Source organism: Haematobia irritans, chromosome 3 (assembly GCF_050003625.1).
Source record: "Haematobia irritans isolate KBUSLIRL chromosome 3, ASM5000362v1, whole genome shotgun sequence".
Taxonomy (NCBI): domain Eukaryota; kingdom Metazoa; phylum Arthropoda; class Insecta; order Diptera; family Muscidae; genus Haematobia; species Haematobia irritans.
Window position 1 is genome coordinate 108362875 of NC_134399.1, and position 22551 is coordinate 108385425.

General features: G+C 29.1%; 3 protein-coding genes across 3 annotated transcripts; 2 read left to right on the top strand and 1 right to left on the bottom strand.

The window, feature by feature from the left end:
- Nucleotides 1–1898: 1898 nt before the first annotated feature.
- Nucleotides 1899–2341, top strand: LOC142229501 (uncharacterized). The gene has a single exon (XM_075300065.1). The coding sequence runs from the start codon at nt 1970–1972 to the stop codon at nt 2297–2299; it is 330 nt and encodes a 109-aa protein (XP_075156180.1). The 5' UTR covers nt 1899–1969; the 3' UTR covers nt 2300–2341.
- A 3721-nt stretch (nt 2342–6062) lies between these two features.
- Nucleotides 6063–7969, bottom strand: LOC142229719 (uncharacterized). Its single transcript, XM_075300290.1, has one exon. It carries the CDS (start codon nt 7826–7828, stop codon nt 6143–6145), a length of 1686 nt encoding a protein of 561 aa, XP_075156405.1. The 5' UTR covers nt 7829–7969; the 3' UTR covers nt 6063–6142.
- A 2483-nt stretch (nt 7970–10452) lies between these two features.
- Nucleotides 10453–19189, top strand: LOC142229746 (C-mannosyltransferase dpy-19 homolog). Its single transcript, XM_075300314.1, has 8 exons — nt 10453–10752; nt 10816–11077; nt 11270–11660; nt 11743–13239; nt 14272–14380; nt 14451–14535; nt 14602–14727; nt 18979–19189. Exons 1-8 carry the CDS (start codon nt 10707–10709, stop codon nt 19181–19183), a joined length of 2721 nt encoding a protein of 906 aa, XP_075156429.1. The 5' UTR covers nt 10453–10706; the 3' UTR covers nt 19184–19189.
- Nucleotides 19190–22551: the final 3362 nt, after the last annotated feature.

A 22551-nucleotide genomic window follows, 5' to 3' on the forward strand; every position in this document is an offset into this window, starting at 1 on the left:
AGAAAATTTTGCCAAAATTTTATTTCTATAGAAAATTTTGTCAACATTTTATCTCTATAGAAAATTTTATTTTTATAGAGAATTGTATCAAAATTTTATTTCTATAGAAAATTTTGTCAAAATTTTATTTCTATAGAAAATTTTGTCAAAATTTTATTTCTATAGAACATTTTGTGTAAATTGTATCTCTATAGAAAATTTTGTCAAAATTTTATTTCTATAGAAAATTTTGTGAAAAGTTTATTTCTATAGAAAATTTTGTTAAAATTTTATTTCTATAGAAAATGTTTGCCAAAATTTTATTTCTAATTATACAATTATTTTTCGAGCTTAATGGACAGATAGATTAAGGAACATGGTTAATAGAGCCATTGAAAAGAAAACGCCAGATACAAATCTATACACGCCTGGACTGTGCATGTTTCGGTTCGGGCGAATGAACCTTTCATATAATGCATTTGGACGTCAATTGCCTGTTTCGGTATCAGGCTAACATGAAATATAAAAATTTTATTTCTATAGAAAACATTTTGTCCAAATTTTATTTCTATAAAAAATTTTGTCAAAATTTTATTTCTATTCCAAATTTTGTCAAAATGTTATTTCTATAGAAAATTTTGTGAAAATTTTATTTCTATAGAAAATTTTGTGAAAATTTTATTTCTATAGAAAATTTTGTGAAAATTTTATTTCTATAGAAAATTTTGTCAAAATTTAATTTCTATAGAAAATGTTTGCCAAAATTTTATTTCTATAAAAAATTTTGTCAAAATTTTATTTCTATAGAAAATATTTTCAAAATTTAATTTCTATAGAAAATTTTGTAAAAATTTTATTTTTATAGAAAATTTTGTCAAAATTTTATTTCTATAGAGCATTTTGTATAATTGTATTTCTATAGAAAATTTTGTCAAAATTTTATTTCTCTAGAACATTTTGTGTAAGTTGTATTTCTATAGAAAATTTTGCCAAAATTTTATTTCTATAGAAAATTTTGTCAACATTTTATCTCTATAGAAAATTTTATTTTTATAGAGAATTGTATCAAAATTTTATTTCTATAGAAAATTTTGTCAAAATTTTATTTCTATAGAAAATTTTATGAAAATTTTATTTCTATAGAAAATTTTGTCAAAATTTTATTTCTATAGAAAATTTTGTGAAAATTTTATTTCTATAGAAAATTTTGTCAAAATTTTATTTCTATAGAAAATGTTTGCCAAAATTTTATTTCTATAGAAAATGTTTGCCAAAATTTTATTTCTATAGAAAATTGTATCAAAATATTATTTATATAGAAAATTTTGAAATAATTTGCGAAATGTGACAAAACATCATGAATTGTACCAATCTGCATAGATTCATTAAAATGTATTTATTACAAAGAAATTTTATATTGCGTAAACAATTTAGGTATATAATCTAAATTTGTCATATTATTTGTCATTTATCATCATAAATTGTCATATTTTTTTAGTATGGATACATAGTAGTATAGTGTATATCATGCTTAGAGAACTCTTCGACAATTATTGAGATATTAAATAAATAAAAATAAAATATAAATATTAAATAAATAACTGGAATATTTTTAAATAAAGATTTGTTTAGAAAACATATTGCAGCCAAAGCTCTTTTATATTGGCAAAAATCCCCTTTCTAGGGCTAAATTTTGAACGAATTTCCATCATCATCCCAAAAATCACCAAAAATGCATTGGGGGAAATACAGCTAAATGCTTCCGGGAATACTGTAAATCCCCTGAAATATTTCAACAAATATTTAAAAACCAAAAATATGTATATTTTTTAAAGATCCTATACTTATCAGTGGGGGAGGGTGAATCCCAAAATAAAAACAAAGTGAATAGCAATCAATATAAATGATTTCAATTCAATCCATATTATACCATTCAATATTGTTATTTGGGAGAAAACAAAACCAGAATTTATATCATAAAAAGAGCAAAATGTCCAGTTTAAAATTTTCGTTTGTCCTCTTATCAACTTGCCTTATCCTAGTATCATCTAACCCAATTGAATGGGATGAAATCTGGGCCGAAGAATTTGATTCAGCACCATTGTTACGTCAAGTGCGATCTCCCCAACATGGAAGTGTCAACATTGAGTATGGTCAAGATCAACAACAAGGTCGTGAAGCAACGATTCAATACAATCACAATTTATTTACTAGCTCAGATGGTCGAGGAACCATAGATGCTTATGCTCAGGGTAGCCGAAACTTTGATCATAATCGCAATGATTTTGGTGGTGGCATTCAAGCAAAATGGAATTTTTAGAAATGTTACAAATTAAATTAAATAAACGATAAAACTAAATAATACATTGTATTTAATTTATTCAAAAGCTAATTTATAGTAAATGCATTGCTATACTTTTATGTGGACGAATTTGCTGTAAAGGTGGGTATTAAGTTCGAGTGTAGCCGCTAAAATCGTAATTTTTTTCACGATTACTTTTCTTTAAAATCCATCCAGTACAAACTTTGTGAAAATTTGCTTTGGGCTATTCCCCATCAAGTTATAATAACATTTGCAACAAATATGTATAATTTTATGCCTTTTTACTGATTTAGTTTTCACTTTAGAGGCTAAAATCGAACTTAATACTCACCTTAGTAGTAAAATCACTCTTATTCAAAAACAGCAGTCGGTTTTTTATTAATTTATTACCTTCACTTAAAGTAAACCGAACTCGAACTTATTACCCACCTTTAGAAGGAATAAATTGGAGTTCGAAACTGCTAAAAGTGGCTTTAGCGCCATTCGAAGTTCAAAATGGGCTCATTCATTGGCCTAGCCAAGGGGGGTGAGGTAAGACGGGGAGCTACCCTCTCCCGGGTAAGCTCCGAAACGGCTGAATCGATTTACTTGAAATTTTCAGAGAACGTGGAATTTGATCATGTAGTGAAAATAGGGTACTTCATTTTTTTCTGGTCGGGGAGCGAGACTTTGGCCAAATTTTTGAATATTGGACTTAGGTTAGGTTAGGAGGCAGCCCGATGTATCAGGCTCACCTAGACTATTCAGTCCATTGTGATACCACATCGGTGAACTTCCCTCTTATCACTGAATGCTGCCCGATTCCATGTTAGGGACCTCCTTTTTAGAGCCGAGTCCAAACGGAGTTTCAGATTGCAGTGAAACCACTTAGAGAAGCTTTGAAAAACTCAGAAATGTCACTAGCATTACTGAGGTGGGATAATCCACCGCTGAAAAAAACTTTATGGTGTTCGGTCGAAGCAGGAATCGAACCCACGACCTTGTGTGCAAGGCGGGCATGCTAACCTTGCACCACGGTGACTCCCAAATTGGACTTAGGTTAGGTGGCAGCCCGATGTATCAGGCTCACTTAGACTATTCAGTCCATTGTGATACCACATCGGTGAACTTCCCTCTTATCACTGAATGCTGCCCGATTCCATGTTAGGCTCAATGACAAGGGACCTCCTTTTTAGAGCCGAGTCCGAACGGCGTTTCAGATTGCAGTGAAAACACTTAGAGAAGCTTTGAAACACTCAGAAATGTCACTAGCATTACAGAGGTGGGATAATCCAACGCTGAAAAAAACTTGTTGGTGTTCGGTCGAAGCAGGAATCGAAACCACGACCTTGTGTATGCAAGGCGGGCATGCTAACCTTGCACCACGGTGACTCCCAAATTGAACTTAAGTTCTCCGATTTGCTTGAACGTTAGGCGTGGCCTCTAGACAAAAATCCGCTGCTTTATTTTTCGCTATTTGGTCGGGGAACCTCTCCTTTACCCGACTTTTTCTTGAGTTCAGTTAAAAAAACCTGATTTACTTGAAATTTACTTGAGGACGTGCGGTGCGGATTATGAAATTAATATGGGGTACATGAGTTTTTTAATATTTGGACAGGGAAGAGAGCTTTCCCCATGCCCGATTTTGTTTTTAAATTGGGCATAAGTTCTCCGAATTGCTTATATCCAGAGGCGGCTGAACCCATTTACTTTAAATTCTCAAAGAAAATAGAGGATGATCATGTTGTGAAAATAGGGTACCTCATTTTTTGATATCTGGTCGGGGAAGGGAACCTACCCCTTGGCTGTCTTTTTGAAAATTGGACTTAAGTTCTCCAATTTTCTTGAAATTTGAAGGTTGGGGGTAGCATCTACACAAAGATCAGCTACTTTATTTTACGAAATTTGGTCGGGTAGAGGGACTGCACTTTTGCCCGTCTTTTTTTTAGTACATTAAAAAACTAAACTTCTCCGATTTACTTGCAATTTACAGAGGACGTGGGGTTATGCAATTATGAAATTAATATGGGGGTCCCTATTTTTTAGAAAATTGGACATAAGTTCTCACAAAGGTTAAATGTAACCTATAGACAAAGATCCTCTACTTTATTTTTCAATATTCGAACGGGGAGAGGGACCTCCCCATTTCCCGACTTTTCTTTAAGAATGGTGAATAAACTAAACTATTTGAAAACGGAAAGTTCTCCGAATTACATAAACGTTCTAGGAAATGTAGTGATACCTCCTAAATAGGAACTCTGGACTTCATTGGACTTCATTGAGATTGTCTGGCAGCGTAGATTAAATCACGGATATAACAATTTTTGCATGATGGTTAGAAGCCATATATTAATATCATGTCCAAAATGTCAACCGTATCGGATGATATTTACATCTCCAAGAGGCTCCACAATCCATATCTGGAGATTGGTATATATGAAGGCTATATATATTTATGGACCAATATAAGCCAATTTTGGCATGGTGGATAGAATCCATATATGTTATCGACATCACGTACCAAATTTCAACCGAATCTGGGGATCGGTTTGTATGGGGGTACATATACTTATGGACCGATATGGACCAATAGTTAGAGGCCATATTTTGACATCACGAAACACATTTCAACCGGATCAGATAAATTTTGCTCCTCGAAGAGAGAAAATTCCAAATCTGGGTTTGTAGGTCCCTAGTGGGTTCACGGGCTGGCCTATTGACGTTGGAAGTTGGGCATCTCGGATGTATGAAATTTAGTTTTAGTTGGCAAACGCGCAATTATGAACCGACCAGACAGACGGACATCATTATATCGTCTTATAATTGACATTGACATGGTAAACACCCCATATAAGATACAGATAATATGCGCTATTACTGTACTTATATGTCCTAGAAGACAGAGCTTTATTTTGATTTCAAATTTTGCACAAGGAGTACTATTAATAATACAGTCAAAATCATAGCTCCCTTTTATTTCGTAAATAAATTATTTTCCCAGCATTGGGAGAATGCTCCTCTAGCTTTTCCAGCAACAATTTTATTGGAGCTTCTATCCACATTTGCTTACTGCACATTGCATATAGAGAAAATCCAATCTTTCCATCGCAATAAGGATTTCAAAGTTACCTGCAAAAAAATCTGTCATTTGTCAAAATAATTCCGATATAAAAGTATTTAACTTACCTGCTTCCATGTTTTAAAAAATATTCAAATCACAATACTTCTTTTGTTTTTATTTGGCATTTTTACTATATTTTCGTTCCTGTACATTTAACAAATTTAAAACTCTGTGAGGATTTTCAAAAATTCTCTTTTTTGCTACTTTTTACTACGAGTAAAGGAGGGTATAAAAATAATAAAATATTAATAACATTCTTGTGTGTCCCCTATTTCTGTGCAATACATTTATTTGGATAAAAACAATGAAAATATTCAATTTTAACAGCTTTGAAGGGCAATCGGAGCACTCTCGTTTGTCGGCAATGCTGAAAATGTCTCAATTTGATATTGTGCGATGCATTATATTTTGTACAAAAGAACCTAAAAAGGCGATAATGACAAAATGTGCACATAATTTTCAAGAAGCTAAAACTCCATAATATTCTGCGATGAATAAGGTTGACTAATGTAGCCCAAAATATTCCTAAAATAAGTTAGGTCGCGGTGAGCGCAGTATCTTATAACAAAAAGTGTTTCTAATAGCCAATTTCTCATATCTGAAACGAACGCTTCCGTTCGTCTAGTCAGTCGACTCCCAACGATTTAACAAGGATCATAGTTTTGTTTCATTACCACTTTATTTACAAGACACACTTCATCCAGTATAACAACAATAATGGGCAGATTAAAATCATAGACCTAACGTACTCTTAATGTATACTCGTCAAGATGGATTTCTACCTCTTGAACATCAGAATCCGAGCGATTGCCACTTTCTATCTTTGGACGCAGGAGTGATTGTTGGACCACGATTTTCTTATCGCTACCATCATCATGTGATATTTCATCATCATCGCATTCTTCCTGTATTATTTCATGTGTTTCGCCGCCATATTCTGATGTAAATACGCAATCGTCAAACTTCACATCTTTCATTTCATGCATATCATTATTATCCTCCAAAATGGCATCGCCACCTTCATCATTATCCAATGTCGTTTCATATGTGACACCTTCCTTAGCGAAACTATGATGTTGTTCTATATGCGATAGCAAATATGCCTTTTTCGTGAAACCCTTCGAACAATATTCACATCGAAATTTCTTTTCGCCCGTGTGGGTTCGCAAATGAACTGAGAGGACATGAGGATATGCAAATGATTTACCACAAGTGGTACAGGCGTAAGGGCGTTCGCCTGTGTGGGTTCGTTCGTGTTTGATACGAGATCCGAAATCGGAAAAACGTCTATCGCAATATTGACAAGCGTAGGGTTTGAGTCCAGTATGGACTCGCATATGACGGCGAAGTTCTACATTCGAGACAAAGGCTTTTTCGCACATTTCGCAAGGGAATGGTTTGTCTTGATAATGACGTCTCATGTGTGCATTGAGAGCATGCTGGAAACGATATGAATTCCCACAAATTTCACATATTTTTGGTGGCCTTGGTTTGACATTGCCAGCCGCCGGAGTTTTACGTTTTCGTGCCGATTGTACAATGGGTTTTTCTATTTTTTGATGATGATTATGTTCTTCTTCAGTATATTGGTCTTTTACATTTAGTTTCGATATAGATTGATTTTTTATCTTCTCTTGACTTCTCGTATTAGTTTTGGCGAAAGTTTTAGGTGTTTTACTCAACTTTATGCTTTCCACATTGGCCTTTGTAGGCTCGGTCGCTGATGATTCTGGTTCAGGTTTTTTCCTTAAAGATGATTGCGATGTATTCATATCCAGCTTTTTCTGAGTTATTGACGATGTTGCTTTATTTTGAAGATATTCTCCTTGAGTGAGTTCATGTAAACCACCATCATCACTTACATAGAATTCGACCATTTCTAAATCATCCTCTGCAGTTTCAGTAGTAGAATTGCAGTCTTCGGTATCATCTTCACCAATTTTACCCGTTTGGATAATGCTTTCACCTTCCGAAGCGATGACTTCTAGGTCTCTATGCTCTTCCAAGATTTCTTCTGTATCTTCAGTGTGAACACTTCCACCATCCAATTCAATAACAGAGACATTTGCCTTTTCTTCACTTTCTGCTTGATCTTCTGCATGTCTTCTTTTCGTGTCTTCGTTTTGAGATCCACGCATTGATTTTACAAATGGATTGAGTATACTTTTAAATACTGCCATTGCGGTTTGACAATTTTTGTGAAACCTCCATGCTGCCGTCAGGTCCTTGAAACAATCATCACATATTTTGTCAGGCAAATTTTCGTCATCTGCTTCCACTTTCAACTTTGATAAAGTTGTAATTTTTTGGGCAATTTGTATACCATCAGAATCACCATCGCCGTCGTTTGAAAATATGCTGTGCATTTCTTCAGAGTGATGCAAACATATTAGGCACACAACATCCAGATCTATGACCACACACATATTTGAAGTTTTGTCAAAGCGGGAACTACCAGTTTAATATTAGTACTCGTAAGATTTTAAAAAATTATGCTCGTAATGCTAATTTTGTGTGGACAAAACTCTTTCATAGCTTCTAATCCATGGAAATATGTTTGTTTTCGTCTTCTTCTTCCTTCTATGTATGAAACAAAATATGCTGTTACTTAATTTACTACGTGCGGTGACTTAATGTGGCAAAACTTGGTTTCAAATACCGCACAACCATGGCGAATGTCGGTAAGCGAATATCAATAGCGATAGGCGAATCATTTTTTCCGCAATAAATTTCCTCTTTTATTGTTTCCGAGTGTTTTTGATGTTAAATATAGCATGATTTTTCAATATTTAATATTGGAGTAAAATAAAACAATGTAATATCTAGTTATTTGTTGAGTTATTTGAAGATAAAAGAATATTCAGACCTAATACGGCGTTCTCACCAAGCATGTTTTGGGGTTTGAAATGTTTTCCCTCTATAAGCATTTCAAAACGCGTCGTTTTCCCCATATAAAAAATCAAGTTCAAAACACAAGTTTTCCTCAAAAGCACCTCAATTTTAGAATGTGAACCCGCCTAATTTGGAATATACACCGGGTATGGGTATGTTCCCTGCCAGCATTTCAAAGTTCCATTTCATCTTCATCGCTACCACAGACTCGTAAATGTCACTACAACCATCCTACTGTGATGGGGGGCAGCATATCATAAAGTACAAAATGTACTTCATACATGTATTTTGCCATCACTACTTTTACAAAAGCCATTTTATTTTTTGTGAAACGCCAAGCGCAACCAGCTTGTTATATTTTATTTAAATAAAAACGACAATAAAGTTCTGAAAACATAGATTTTACGCTTAAAATTGTGAAAGGTATATTGGTGAACAATTTTTGATTTCCCAAATGGAATAAAGTGATTGTTTTTCAAATATTTTACAGAGACGCTGCCTCCATCGAATAAAAACACTGGCTGATAGACGCTGCAACATGTAACTCGCTACTTGTAACTCTACCTCATCATTAATGCAAAAAATTATGTTAAATGTGATGTGATAGTGGTATAAATGTTATATTTTTAAGAATTTGTAAATAATTAATCAAATTATTAAATATCTAAACAAACGTGTTTTACTCGACCACAATGATTCTTTTACCACTATCTTAAAATGTGCTTTTTCTGATTGTTTGGAGGGTCTCTTATTGGCGTCGTTCTAAATTGATCTATAAAGGCACCTAATAATTGCACTCATGCGAAACCTTTTTGTAGTAACTTGGCGTGGTACAACTTCTCAATAGTGACGGCGCTTTTCCGACGAGTTTTTGATATCGTATATGATTGTTTTCGACGTACTGGGGATTCTCAGAAGCGCCCCCAAATTCAAAAAATGTTGGCAGGGATACTGTCTGACGCGCTCTAGAATGTGAAAATCAACCCAAATAATTGCGGCAAACTATTTGAGGATATTGTTTCTACGAATACGTGCACTGAAACGGTAGATGTGATTTCGAAATTATTGAATTCTATACGAAATGGTTCGAGGGCTGGATCTTCATAATAAACCAATATTTTTAAAGAGAAAATCTACATGTGTCACCGATGTCAGAGCCTACAACCCTGCCAGCATTTCAAAGTTCCATTTCATCCTCATCGCTACCACATCGCTAGCACAACCATCGCGAACTGTGATGGGGGAAGCATATCAAAAAGTACAAAATGTACATGAAAGTATTTTGCCATCACTACTGTTAGAAGAGCCATTTTATTTTTTGTGAAACGCCAAGCGCAACCAGCTTGTTATATTTTATTTAAATAAAAGCGAAAATGAAGTTCTGAAAACATAGATATTACGCTTAAAATTGTGAAAGGTATATGGTGAACAATGTTCGACTTTCCAAATAGAATAAAGTGATCGTTTTTCAAATATTTTTCCAGGCACGCTGTCTCCATCGAAAATAACCAAACTGGCTGATAGACGATGCAATATGTAACTTGCTACTTAAAACTCAACATCATTCTTTTATTAATGCAAAAAATTATGTTAAATGTGATGAGATAAACCGAAAAATGTTATATTTATAAGAAATTGTAAATGTATAATCAAATCAATAAACATCTACACAATCGTGTTTTACTTGACCACAATGATTCTTCTACAATTATCTTAAAATGTACTTTTTCCGATAGTTTGCAGGGGTTCTTATTGGTGTCCTTCGAAATTGATCTAAATAGGCACCTAATAATTGCACTGATGAGAAACTTTTTCGTAGTAACTTGGCGTGGAACAACTTCTCAATAGTGACGGCGCTTTTCCGACGAGTTTTTGATGTCGTATATGATTGTTTTCGACGTAGTGGGGATTCTCAGAAGCGCCCCCAAATTCAAAAAATGTTGGCAGGGAAAGTCCAATGTGCAAAGCATCGAAGCTAAGTATACAAGACCAGCGAACTAAAGATATTGTGTAAATTATTAAAATAAACATGGGAGCACCGTTACCGAACTTACAATACCATACGTTTTTTGTATTGCCCTCATGCCTTACGTTTTTTACGTTTTCTTAACATACACTGTGTTGTCAACACTTATTAAAGCAGCTGTTAAATGTCAGATGTCAGAGTTTCGCAAAAGTTATACCGGAAAGTAGTTATTAATTTATTTTTATTAAAATTCCCCACAATAAATTGGGTGAAGACAAACGACAAATAGCACAATGAGTAAATAAACACAATAGGAAATAAGTACTATATATAAAAAAGACAAAAATTCATGCATTGGATTGTGGCCTTAAACTAACCACACTCATCAAGCACAGAAGTCAAGGGTAAACAACCTCAAACATAAGAAAACGAAAGGAAGGGACAATATGAAAGAAACAAAATTGGTGTTAATGTTAGCACAGTCGTTAATAGGTAAGTTTTATGGAACACTAGATGGGGTACATTCAAACGACTATATTTTGTTTTTCCATACAGGTACAGGTTTCTTTTTCCTGTATGTCCATCATGTTCGTTATTTGTTCGAGAATCGTACCAATATGGCCCACTTAACACAATTGGAACGAGAGTCATTATTTCGGCGTGAGGATGCTTTGTATCATAGCTTTTATAAGACCCTAACTGAAGCTCCAGATTTTTGGACGGGCTGTAAACAGCTAATGAATGTTACAACCATTGAGTATCCGCATAGCGTCAATGTATTAAGCAGATTTCATGTATTGCCTGAGATAACAATAGGGTAAGTAAAAGTATGTTTGTAGGTTGTAATTTAATCTACATAAGATAGCAAACATATGAGTTTATGTATTTGTTGTTGTTTTGTGTTTTTTTTTTATTTATCAGATATCGAAAGTATAAAAAGGTCTTTTTAATTGGCCTCATATTCGCCCCATTAGCTACGTTATTTTTAATATGTTATGCTTTGTTTCAGATTTCTTTATCATTTATTACGCTCCAACAGCAGATTGGGTATTTTATCTTTATTAAGCTGTTGGCGCTCGGATGACATACGTCTGACGCTTGAACATGGTCGCTGTGAAGGACAGGCTTTACAATTCTACTTTGAATGTGTTTGGCTACTGGGTGGCATTACCGTTCTTATAATTTACATGTATGGGCTTCTATTGAGCCGCAATATCTTTGGTGGCATTTATGCTGTTGTGTCCTACATAATGTTTCATAGCTTCGCCTCGAAAATCTATGAGAGGCCAATGGCCCGAGAGAATTTTGCATTTCCAGCAATATTTGTGCAAATGTTTTATCTTTGCATATGCATACATCGGGTGACAGAGACCAAAAAGTACAGGATGTCTGTGCTGACTGTGAGTAGTGATGCGCGTATGTGTGACATAACCCGGCCTTTAACATATGTTTCTTTGTCTATTTATTTTATCATTTTTTTAGTCTTTGAAGTTGATATACTTGACCACTGTGAGTTTATTGTGTTGGCAATTTTCTGCCATAATATTCGCTAGTCAAATTCTAATACTAATGTTACCATGGTCCATTACCGATGTACCAGATCGAGTGGTAGGCTTATTCACCATGGACTATGTGTTATCCCAACTTATGTCAAATTTCCTGGCCTATTACTATTCATTTGGCAATCATAGATATTTATTTGGTTGGCAATTGGGTCCTCTTGTGGGACTCTCTATGATAACAGCCTTTCGATTATTGAAGAAACCTTTAAATCGACAAAAGGAAATGGCAAGCGGGGAGTTTTCGCTTTCTTCTTCGGCATCTGGCATTACAGAAAACACAGCGGAATTTCTATTTAAAACCATACCCCTAGGTATATTGATATCATTATGCTCCCAGAGTACCATTATGGATATTCTGGAAATGTTTGGTTTGGCCAAGCCTTTGGAAAATACCTACGGCCTGTATCGAGATCTCATCATACATTGGGTATTGCAGGCCAAAGTTAATTTTGTCACAAGTCTGGCTGCCTGCAATCCTGAATATGAACGCATGCATTGGTATGAATTGTGGGGCTTTATCAAAAATCTTGTGGTTAAACCCTATTGTCTCTATGGTGTGGTCATAATGGCTAGATTCTTTCGTAAATGGCGAAAATCTACTGAAGTTAAAGAACCCAACACCGAGGCTATCGAAAGGGCCAAGAATTATGTGCTAGAAGATTTTCTTGAAGAGAATCACATCAGTATGTCAGATATGTCGAAAAAGGAAACCGAAGCCAGGCTTAACGAATGTTTTGAGATACTGGCCAAATGTGATTATGACTATGAGCGTTATAAAAAAGAGAAGACAAAACATAAAAAAGACAAAACCGATGAACGTTCAGAATTTTTAAATGACATTAATAAACTAAAAGAACAAATTCACGAACAACGTGAACAGCAGCAAGAGAAGAAAATCGAAAATGATGGGGAGGGTCATCATGGCAATAACGATAATTCCGATGATCCTGAATCTGATAATCGTAATAATAAAAGACATGAAAACAATCATAAATCCACAAATAACCGCAAGGAGGAGAACGATGACAATGCCACAGACTCAACTTCGCCAAACATCACAAATACAAATTCGGAAGAAAAAGAAAATCCGTCCCTTAATGGTAAAAAATCAACAGCTTCCAAGGCGTCACGTCAACCATTGACAAAGGATGTTAACGATTCGTCAGACACTGATTATGACGATGATGAGAATACATGCAATTATCGCAGTCTTCATTACATCTACAGTTTCCTACAAATGGCCGTATTCACATTAATGGGTCTAAGTATAAGGAAATTATTTTTCCTTTGCTTTACACAAGGTTGTGTTCTTGGTTCAACGATATGTTCCTCGTTTATGTCTAATAAGAATCGTCGTATATTTTGGACAGCGTATTTGTTGGTCTTTTTGACGAGTGTTGTTAATCCAGGAATAAAGGTGAGTTGATTTATAATTTCCTTTTGTCATATTTTACTACACCCCAAGAAAAAGTGCTAAAAAAGGAAATTGGTTTGATGAAAAGGGTCAAACAGTCATGGTTAGCTGAAATAGAAAAAAATTTGCCGCAATTCTTTAAATTTTAAGACATGTTTTAGGTTGTCTTATATAAAAAAATGGTAAAATATGGGTTATCTTAACACAAGAAAATCAATTGCACATGTTCACATTTCCACAACCAGGAACCAGGAACCAGGATTCACATTCATCAATTCCATAATCTTGGGGTTCTACTCTCTATATTCACAGTAATTTTCGGTACACTAGCTAAGTCATAGTGAATGCTGAATTATGTCAGAGATGTATATATTTCCGGCTACAAAAACAAATTTCGTCTGATCCGGTTGAAATTTGGTACGATACGTCATGATACATGAAGGCCTTAAGAAGAAAACATTGCTATTTAAAGCATGAAACATTCCCGATTCAGAGATGACCTATTATATTTTCCCGCTCATGAATTTTAAATCTTAAAATTTTACGAATTGTTGTTCGCTAGACCAATAATTACAAAATTTCTAACAAAAGACACCGACTGCTATTGTTTGCAGACCTGTACGAGTGTAAACTGTATCGAATATCGAATTTTTATAAACGTACTCAAAGCCGAGTAACCGTAATTCGGTTATCTATTCAATTGACTCCCCATTTTTCAGTAGTTTTTGAAGTTTTCTACATTCCATGATTTTATAGCGACTTCCAGCTGAAAATCAAACCTGAACTACCAAACATGTACATATAACTTTAGGTCTCGCTATATCGTTAGCTCTGCTACGCTTTTTAAGTTAGAATGACATTTTCATTCTGAATGCAGAACATTTTTCATATTATTGCTGTTGATTAGAGTTTGTTTTACTTTGGCAGAGAATTGTACTGAATTAAGGGATATTAATTAGATGTCCCATCTACGCATACAATAATTTCAATTCATTTATGTAATTTTACACTTTTAATATTTTGTTCTGAATATAGAATATTCAAGAAGAATATTATCCTTCTACAAACAAATTGGGTCACGATGATTTGGATACAATGTTAGAATGGATCAAAATGAATACAGAAAAAGATGCAGTATTTGCAGGTATATACAATCTCAGATAGCCTAATTGCTAAAATATTCGTACTATGATATGTTTAAAATATTTTTATAGGACCCATTGATATCATCGGCACAGTGCATTTATCAACAAGACGACCGATTGTTAATCATGCTCATTTAGAAATGAAACAAATTAGGTAAGTGAAAAATCTGCATTATTGACTCACCGTTTTCTAATTGATATTATATATTTACCATTCCAGTGAACGTACCGAACATGTATATAGTATTTTTAGTCGTCAGCAGTCCTCAGATATTTACAATCAATGTTCCCAATTGAAAATCCAGTATTTAATTATAACTGTGAATGATTGTGAAAATCACATAAGGTAAAAATATTATAGATTTTTTATATTTTTAATATTATGAGTGATACCCTGATAACCCTATATATTCTGAAATTTTGCTCAAATTTTTGTCTACAAACTGGACAAGGTCCAGGTTATGATACAGTCCCATATAAAACCACACACCGGTATGGCTTCTTGAGCATCTACACCTCGGTTGATAGTTATACCAAAAATAATATACCAAAATTTGGAGAAAATTTTACCAAAAAGGTTCCAAGCCAAAAATCTGATTTTACAAAATCTATTTCTATAGAAAATTTTGTCAAAATTTTATTTCTATAGAAAATTTTGTCAAAATTTTATTTCTATAGAAAATTTTGTCAAAATTTTATTTCTATAGAACATTTTGTTTGGTTTCTTGAGCATCTATACCTCGATTGATAGTTATACCAAAAATAATCTACCAAAATTTGAAGAAAATTTTACCAAAATGTTTCAAAACCAAAAATCTAATTTAACAAAATCTATTTCTATAGAAAAATTTGTCAACTTTTACTTCTATAGAAAATGTCAAAATTTTATTTCTATAGAAAATTTTATCAAAATTGTATTTCTATTGAAAATTTTGTCAAAATTTTATTTCTATAGAAAATTTTGTCAAAATTTTATTTCTATGGAAAATGTTGTCAAAATTTTATTTCTATAGAAAATTTTGTCAAAATTTTATTTCTATAGAAAATTTTGTCACAATATTATTTCTATAGAAAATTTTGTCAAAATCTTATTTCTCTAGGAAATATTGTCAAAGTTTTATTTTTATAGGAAATGTTGTCAAAATTTTATTTCTATAGAAAATTCTGTCAAAATTTTATGTTTGTCAAAATTATATTTCTGTAGAAAATTTTGTCACAATATTATTTCTATAGAAAATTTTGTCAAAATCTTATTTCTATAGGAAATGTTGTCAAAATTTTATTTTTATAGGAACTGTTGTCAAAATTTTATTTCTATAGAAAATTCTGTCAAAATTTGATGTTTTTCAAAATTATATTTCTGTAGAAAATTTTGTCAAATATTATTTCTATAGAAAATTTTGTCAAAATCTTATTTCTATAGGAAATATTGTCAAAATTTTATTTTTATAGGAAATGTTGTCAAAATTTTATTTCTGTAGAAAATTTTGTCAAAATGTTATGTTTGTCAAAATTATATTTCTGTAGAAAATCTTGTCACAATATTATTTCTATAGAAAAATTTTTCAAAATCTTATTTCTATAAAAAATTTTGTCAAAATTTTATTTTTATATGATGGCTCTGTAATGCTTGACACTGTAATCACTTTACAGTGGTTTTGTTTTATTCATTAATCGAAGTATTCGTGGAGTGTATTGCCTTCACTAGAACATCGATTACTTCGAATAGGCTTGTGCAGGCCTTTGTTGCATACACAAGGTCGTGGGTTCGATTCCTGCTTCGACCGAACACCAAAAAGTTTTTCAGCGGTGGATTATACCAACTCAGTAATGCTGGTGACATTTCTGAGGGTTTCAAAGCTTCTCTAAGTGGTTTCACTGCAATGTGGAACGCCGTTCGGACTCGTCTATAAAAAGGAGGTCCCTTGTCATTGAGCTTAACATGGAATCGGGCAGCACTCAGTGATAAGAGAGAAGTTCACCAATGTGGTATCACAATGGACTGAATAGTCTAAGTGAGCCCGATACATCGGGCTGCCACCTAACCTAACCTAAACTAACCATCTTGCAGTCTATAGGGCTTTGCCCAAATAAATTTGACAAACATTCTTTTCCTCTGTTGGTTAAGCTACACTTGTAGTTTAGTCAATGCATGGTTTTAAGCTGAAATCAAAAACAACAACAATGATTAAAGAAAGAAACCAACAATAACAAAACAAACCGAAAATTTTATTTCAATAGAAAATTTTGTCAAAATTTTATTTCTGTTGTTTTTTATTGCAGCTTAAAACCATACATTGACTAAACTACAAGTGTAGCTTAACCAACAGAGGAAAAGAATGTTTGTCAAATTTATTTGGGCAAAGCCCTATAGACTGCAAGATGGTTGGATGGACGCACGTTTCGGAATTACCACATTCCTCATCAGCATCCTCTACTTGCAGCAAAACTATCAACCAATTATCAGAATAAATTCAGGCAGTTTATTAAACCCAACAAAAACCACACTTGAACCCTCCGAAAAAAGGTTTTACATTGATAGCCGGCTTATGCCGAAATAAATTCGAAACAAACATATCTCTTTTCCTATGCCACTGTCAAATCATCGATTGGAATTCACATAGCTGGGTTTATTTTGAGCGTGCCTCCTCTTCTTTTTCCATTTGTTTTGTTTTGTTATTGTTGGTTTTGTTTTTTAAGCATTGTTGTTGTATTTTATTGCAGCTTAAAACCATACATTGACTAAACTACAAGTGTAGCTTAACCAACAGAGGAAAATAATGTTTGTCAAATTTATTTGGGCAAAGCCCTATTTATTTTATAAAATTTTATTTCTTTAGAAAATTTTGTCAATTTTTTATTTCTATAGAAAATTCTGTAAATTTTTTATTTCTATAGAAAATTCTGTCAAAATTTCATGTTTGTCAAAATTTTATTTCTATAGAAAATTTTTCCAAATTTTAATTTCTATAGAAAATTTTGTCAAAATTTTATTTCTCTAGAAAATTTTGTCAAAATTATATTTCTATAGAAAATTTTGTCAACATTTTATTTCTATAGAAAATTTTGTCAAAATTTTATTTCTATAGAAAATTTTGTCAAAATTTTATTTCTCTATAAAATTGTGTCAAAATTATATTTCTATAGAACATTTTGTCAAAATTTTATTTCTATAGAAAATTTTATCAAAATTTTATTTCTATAGAAAATGTTGTCAAAATTTTATTTCTATGGAAAATTTTGTCAAAAATTTATTTCTATAGAAAATATTATTGTTCTATAGAAAAACTAATTTGTCAAAATTGTATTTTATTTTTTTTTTCAAATTAATTCAAACATTTATTATTTCTATAGAAAATTTTGTCAAAATTTTATTTCTCTAGAAAATTTTGTCAAAATTATATTTCTATAGAAAATTTTGTCAACATTTTATTTCTATAGAAAATTTTGTCAAAAATTTATTTCTATAGAAAATATTATTGTTCTATAGAAAAACAAATTTGTCAAAATTGTATTTTATTTTTTTTTACTTTTTTCAAATTAATTCAAACATGTATTATTTCTATAGAAAATTTTGTCAAAATTTTATTTCTCTAGAAAATTTTGTCAAAATTATATTTCTATAGAAAATTTTGTCAAAATTTTATTTCTATAGAAAATTTTGTCAAAATTTTATTTCCATAGAAAATGTTGTCAAAAATTTTTTTATAGAAAATTTTGTCAAAATTATATTTCTGTACAAAAGTTTATTTCTTTAGAAAATTTTGTCAAAATTTTATTTCTATAGAAAATGTTGTCAAAAATGCTTTTTATAGAAAATTTTGTCAACATTTTTTCTATAGAAAATTTTATCAAAATTTTATTTCTATAGAAAATTGTATCAAAATTTTATTTCTATAGAAAATTTTGTCAAATTTGTATTCGTATCGAAAATTTTGTCAAAATTTTATTTCTATCGAAAATTTTGTCAAAATTTTATTTCTATCGAACATTTTGTCAAAATTTTATTTCTATCGAAAATTTTGTCAAAATTTTATTTCCATCGAAAATTTTGTCAAAATTTTATTTCTATCGAAAATTTTGTCAAAATTTTATTTTTATAGAAAATTTTGTTAAAATTTTATTTCTATAGAAAATTTTTTCGAAATTTTATTTCTATAGAAAATTTTGTCAAAAATTTATTTCTATAGAAAATATTGTTCTATAGAAAAACAACTTTGTCAAGATTGTATTTTATTTTTTTTACTTTTTTCAAATTAATTCAAACATTCATTATTTCTATATTAAATTAGACAAATTTTCGGCAAAAATTTACAAAAATTAGATTTCAAATCATATGAAAGACGATATTTCATGGTATTTTCTAGTCGGCTTAGAATCAAACAAAAATGGTTGTAATAAAGTAAGAATATGATTTAGTCCCCTCCACCTGAAATTCTATATGTTATAAAGGAAACAATTATTTTTGAGTCCTGGTGATGAGTATTTAAGATTAGACCTGGGGGAATCTACATATTTACATAAGCATATACTTGATTTTTATTAACAAATTTTGTTATTAATTGTGTTTCTGTTTTTCCTATTTTTTCTCTCTCAGTGATGAATGTGATTTACTATCCATATGGGATGATGTGCAACCTGCTTATCGTAAATATCCTCAATTTTGTTCAGAATTAGCTGTTAAGAATATACCGAGCTTTTTAAAAGTATTTACCAACGATTATTATGCCATTATCAAAATGTTCTCACAAAGTGTACAAATCAACTTGAAATACAATAAAATGCCCGAAAAGCATATGTAAAACTTACTATCCTATACATATAACATATTATATGTAAATATACATAAATCTCTATATTTATGTATACAAAAAGACAACTTATTAAACACTTTGCTTAAATTGAAATATACATAATTAATTGAATATTTGCATTAAATAGTATGGTACCATTCAACGATTTGTAGATACCATAGTATCGCAAATTTTATTAGCAACTTGAACATTTGGGCATTTGTAATGGAGCTAATCAATAATCCAACTTCTAGTTAAATTCTAATAAAATAAAATAAATTCTAAAAAAATAAATTCTAGTAAAACCTCACTTTGCAAATATTTAATTAATTACGTAGTCATTTCAAATGCAACCCAGTTATATGCTATGCTACTAATCAATCCATTAACAAAAACAATAAGAAAAAGAGTGCAACTAAAAATAGTTTATAAGCAAAACTAACGGATAATCGCAATGTTTCATCTTTATATACAAAAAAATTATAACCAAACTGTCTGTCAATTGCAACACGAAAAACTAAAAAATAATATTAATTGGTCTACAGTGTCGAATGAAATATCTGGAATGTGGAAAAATACATTGAAATAAATTAAATAAATGTAAATTACATTAAATAAAATGTGAATGAAATTAGATTAAAGCTAAATTAACAATAAATAAAAATATAAATTAATTTCAAATTAAATAAAATTTAAATCTAAATTTAAAAATAAAACTAAATGTAAATCTTAATCTAAATACACCCAGAGAAGGAATATGATCACCTCAAACATGTTTTAAGAGAAAAATGTTATTTTTGGGTGGTGACCATTTAACATGGTTTTCGCAACCATGTTCTTTTCTCCAAAATTATGTATCTGATTTCTGCAAGCAGGTTATATTTGACGAGAAAATAACATTTTAGTGACAAACATGTTACATGGTCACCATACAAAAATAACATTTTGCTCTTGAAACATGTTTGTGGTGATCATATTCCTTCGCTGCGTGTATAAATGAAATCAAGAGTAAATAAAATTTAATCAAAATTAAATATATATTAAATCTATATCAACTATAAATTAAATTAGAATTAAATTAAATTAAATTAAATTAAATTAAATTAAATTAAATTAAATTAAATTAAATTAAATTAAATTAAATTAAATTAAATTAAATTAAATTAAATTAAATTAAATTAAATTAAATTAAATTAAATTAAATTAAATTAAATTAAATTAAATTAAATTAAATTAAATTAAATTAAATTAAATTAAATTAAATTAAATTAAATTAAATTAAATTAAATTAAATTAAATTAAATTAAATTAAATTAAATTAAATTAAATTAAATTAAATTAAATTAAATTAAATTAAATTAAATTAAATTAAATTAAATTAAATTAAATTAAATTAAATTAAATTAAATTAAATTAAATTAAATTAAATTAAATTAAATTAAATTAAATTAAATTAAATTAAATTAAATTAAATTAAATTAAATTAAATTAAATTAAATTAAATTAAATTAAATTAAATTAAATTAAATTAAATTAAATTAAATTAAATTAAATTAAATTAAATTAAATTAAATTAAATTAAATTAAATTAAATTAAATTAAATTAAATTAAATTAAATTAAATTAAATTAAATTAAATTAAATTAAATTAAATTAAATTAAATTAAATTAAATTAAATTAAATTAAATTAAATTAAATTAAATTAAATTAAATTAAATTAAATTAAATTAAATTAAATTAAATTAAATTAAATTAAATTAAATTAAATTAAATTAAATTAAATTAAATTAAATTAAATTAAATTAAATTAAATTAAATTAAATTAAATTAAATTAAATTAAATTAAATTAAATTAAATTAAATTAAATTAAATTAAATTAAATTAAATTAAATTAAATTAAATTAAATTAAATTAAATTAAATTAAATTAAATTAAATTAAATTAAATTAAATTAAATTAAATTAAATTAAATTAAATTAAATTAAATTAAATTAAATTAAATTAAATTAAATTAAATTAAATTAAATTAAATTAAATTAAATTAAATTAAATTAAATTAAATTAAATTAAATTAAATTAAATTAAATTAAATTAAATTAAATTAAATTAAATTAAATTAAATTAAATTAAATTAAATTAAATTAAATTAAATTAAATTAAATTAAATTAAATTAAATTAAATTAAATTAAATTAAATTAAATTAAATTAAATTAAATTAAATTAAATTAAATTAAATTAAATTAAATTAAATTAAATTAAATTAAATTAAATTAAATTAAATTAAATTAAATTAAATTAAATTAAATTAAATTAAATTAAATTAAATTAAATTAAATTAAATTAAATTAAATTAAATTAAATTAAATTAAATTAAATTAAATTAAATTAAATTAAATTAAAGCGAATAATATTTACATAAAAGATTTTTATATAAATAATTTAAATTAGAGGAACTATTTTAACTTAAATTGAACAACATTAAATTAAATAAGGAAGTCGGTACTTTTTATTGCTTGTATTAGAGTTAGGATTCGACTTGAAAATTTATTTTTACATAAAAAAAGAAAATCTTTAGCGAATTTCCTCGCTTCTATGATTTGGAACTAATACCGATATAAATTAAGTAGTATCAAACAAATAAATCTATTTCATTTTGATTTATTTTATTTATTTTTTTTATTTAATAGACAAATTTTATTTCTATAGAAAATTTTGTCAACATTTTATTTCTATAAAAAATTTTGTCAAAATTTTATTTCTATAAAAACTTTTGCCCAAATTTTATTTCTATAGAAACATTTTTCAAAATTTTATTTCTATAGAAAATTTTGTCAAAAATTTATTTCTATGGAAAAATATCTATGAAAGTAATGATAAAATCTTTGGAACTGGATAATTTGTTTTTTTTTTTCTAAATTACATATAATAATATCACTTATTCATTACTTCAATAAAGAGCTAATACAATTATATTAAAATCAAAAATTGACTGTTAGAAAAATATTGGAAAAATATCGGATTTTTTTTAATCCAACCTCGCTATATATTTCGTTCAACACTGTATATTAAAATATTCACTATACGCTTTCAATAAATCTAGAAAAGGAAATTAATAATCGCTTAAACCAAAATAAAACAATAAAAACCAAATTATGCGCCCATCCATCCAACCTATATTGAATTTATTTTGTGAATGATGAAATCAGAAAAGCAAAACAAATAGCAATATATACAAACTATATTAATAACTAATATTGGAAAATGACTAATAGAAAATTTTACAAAAAATAAAAAAAAAAATAAATTTTGATCATGGTTATTAGATGTAAACATAAACATACATATGAAGTTTATTAAAAATATGTGGATGTAGT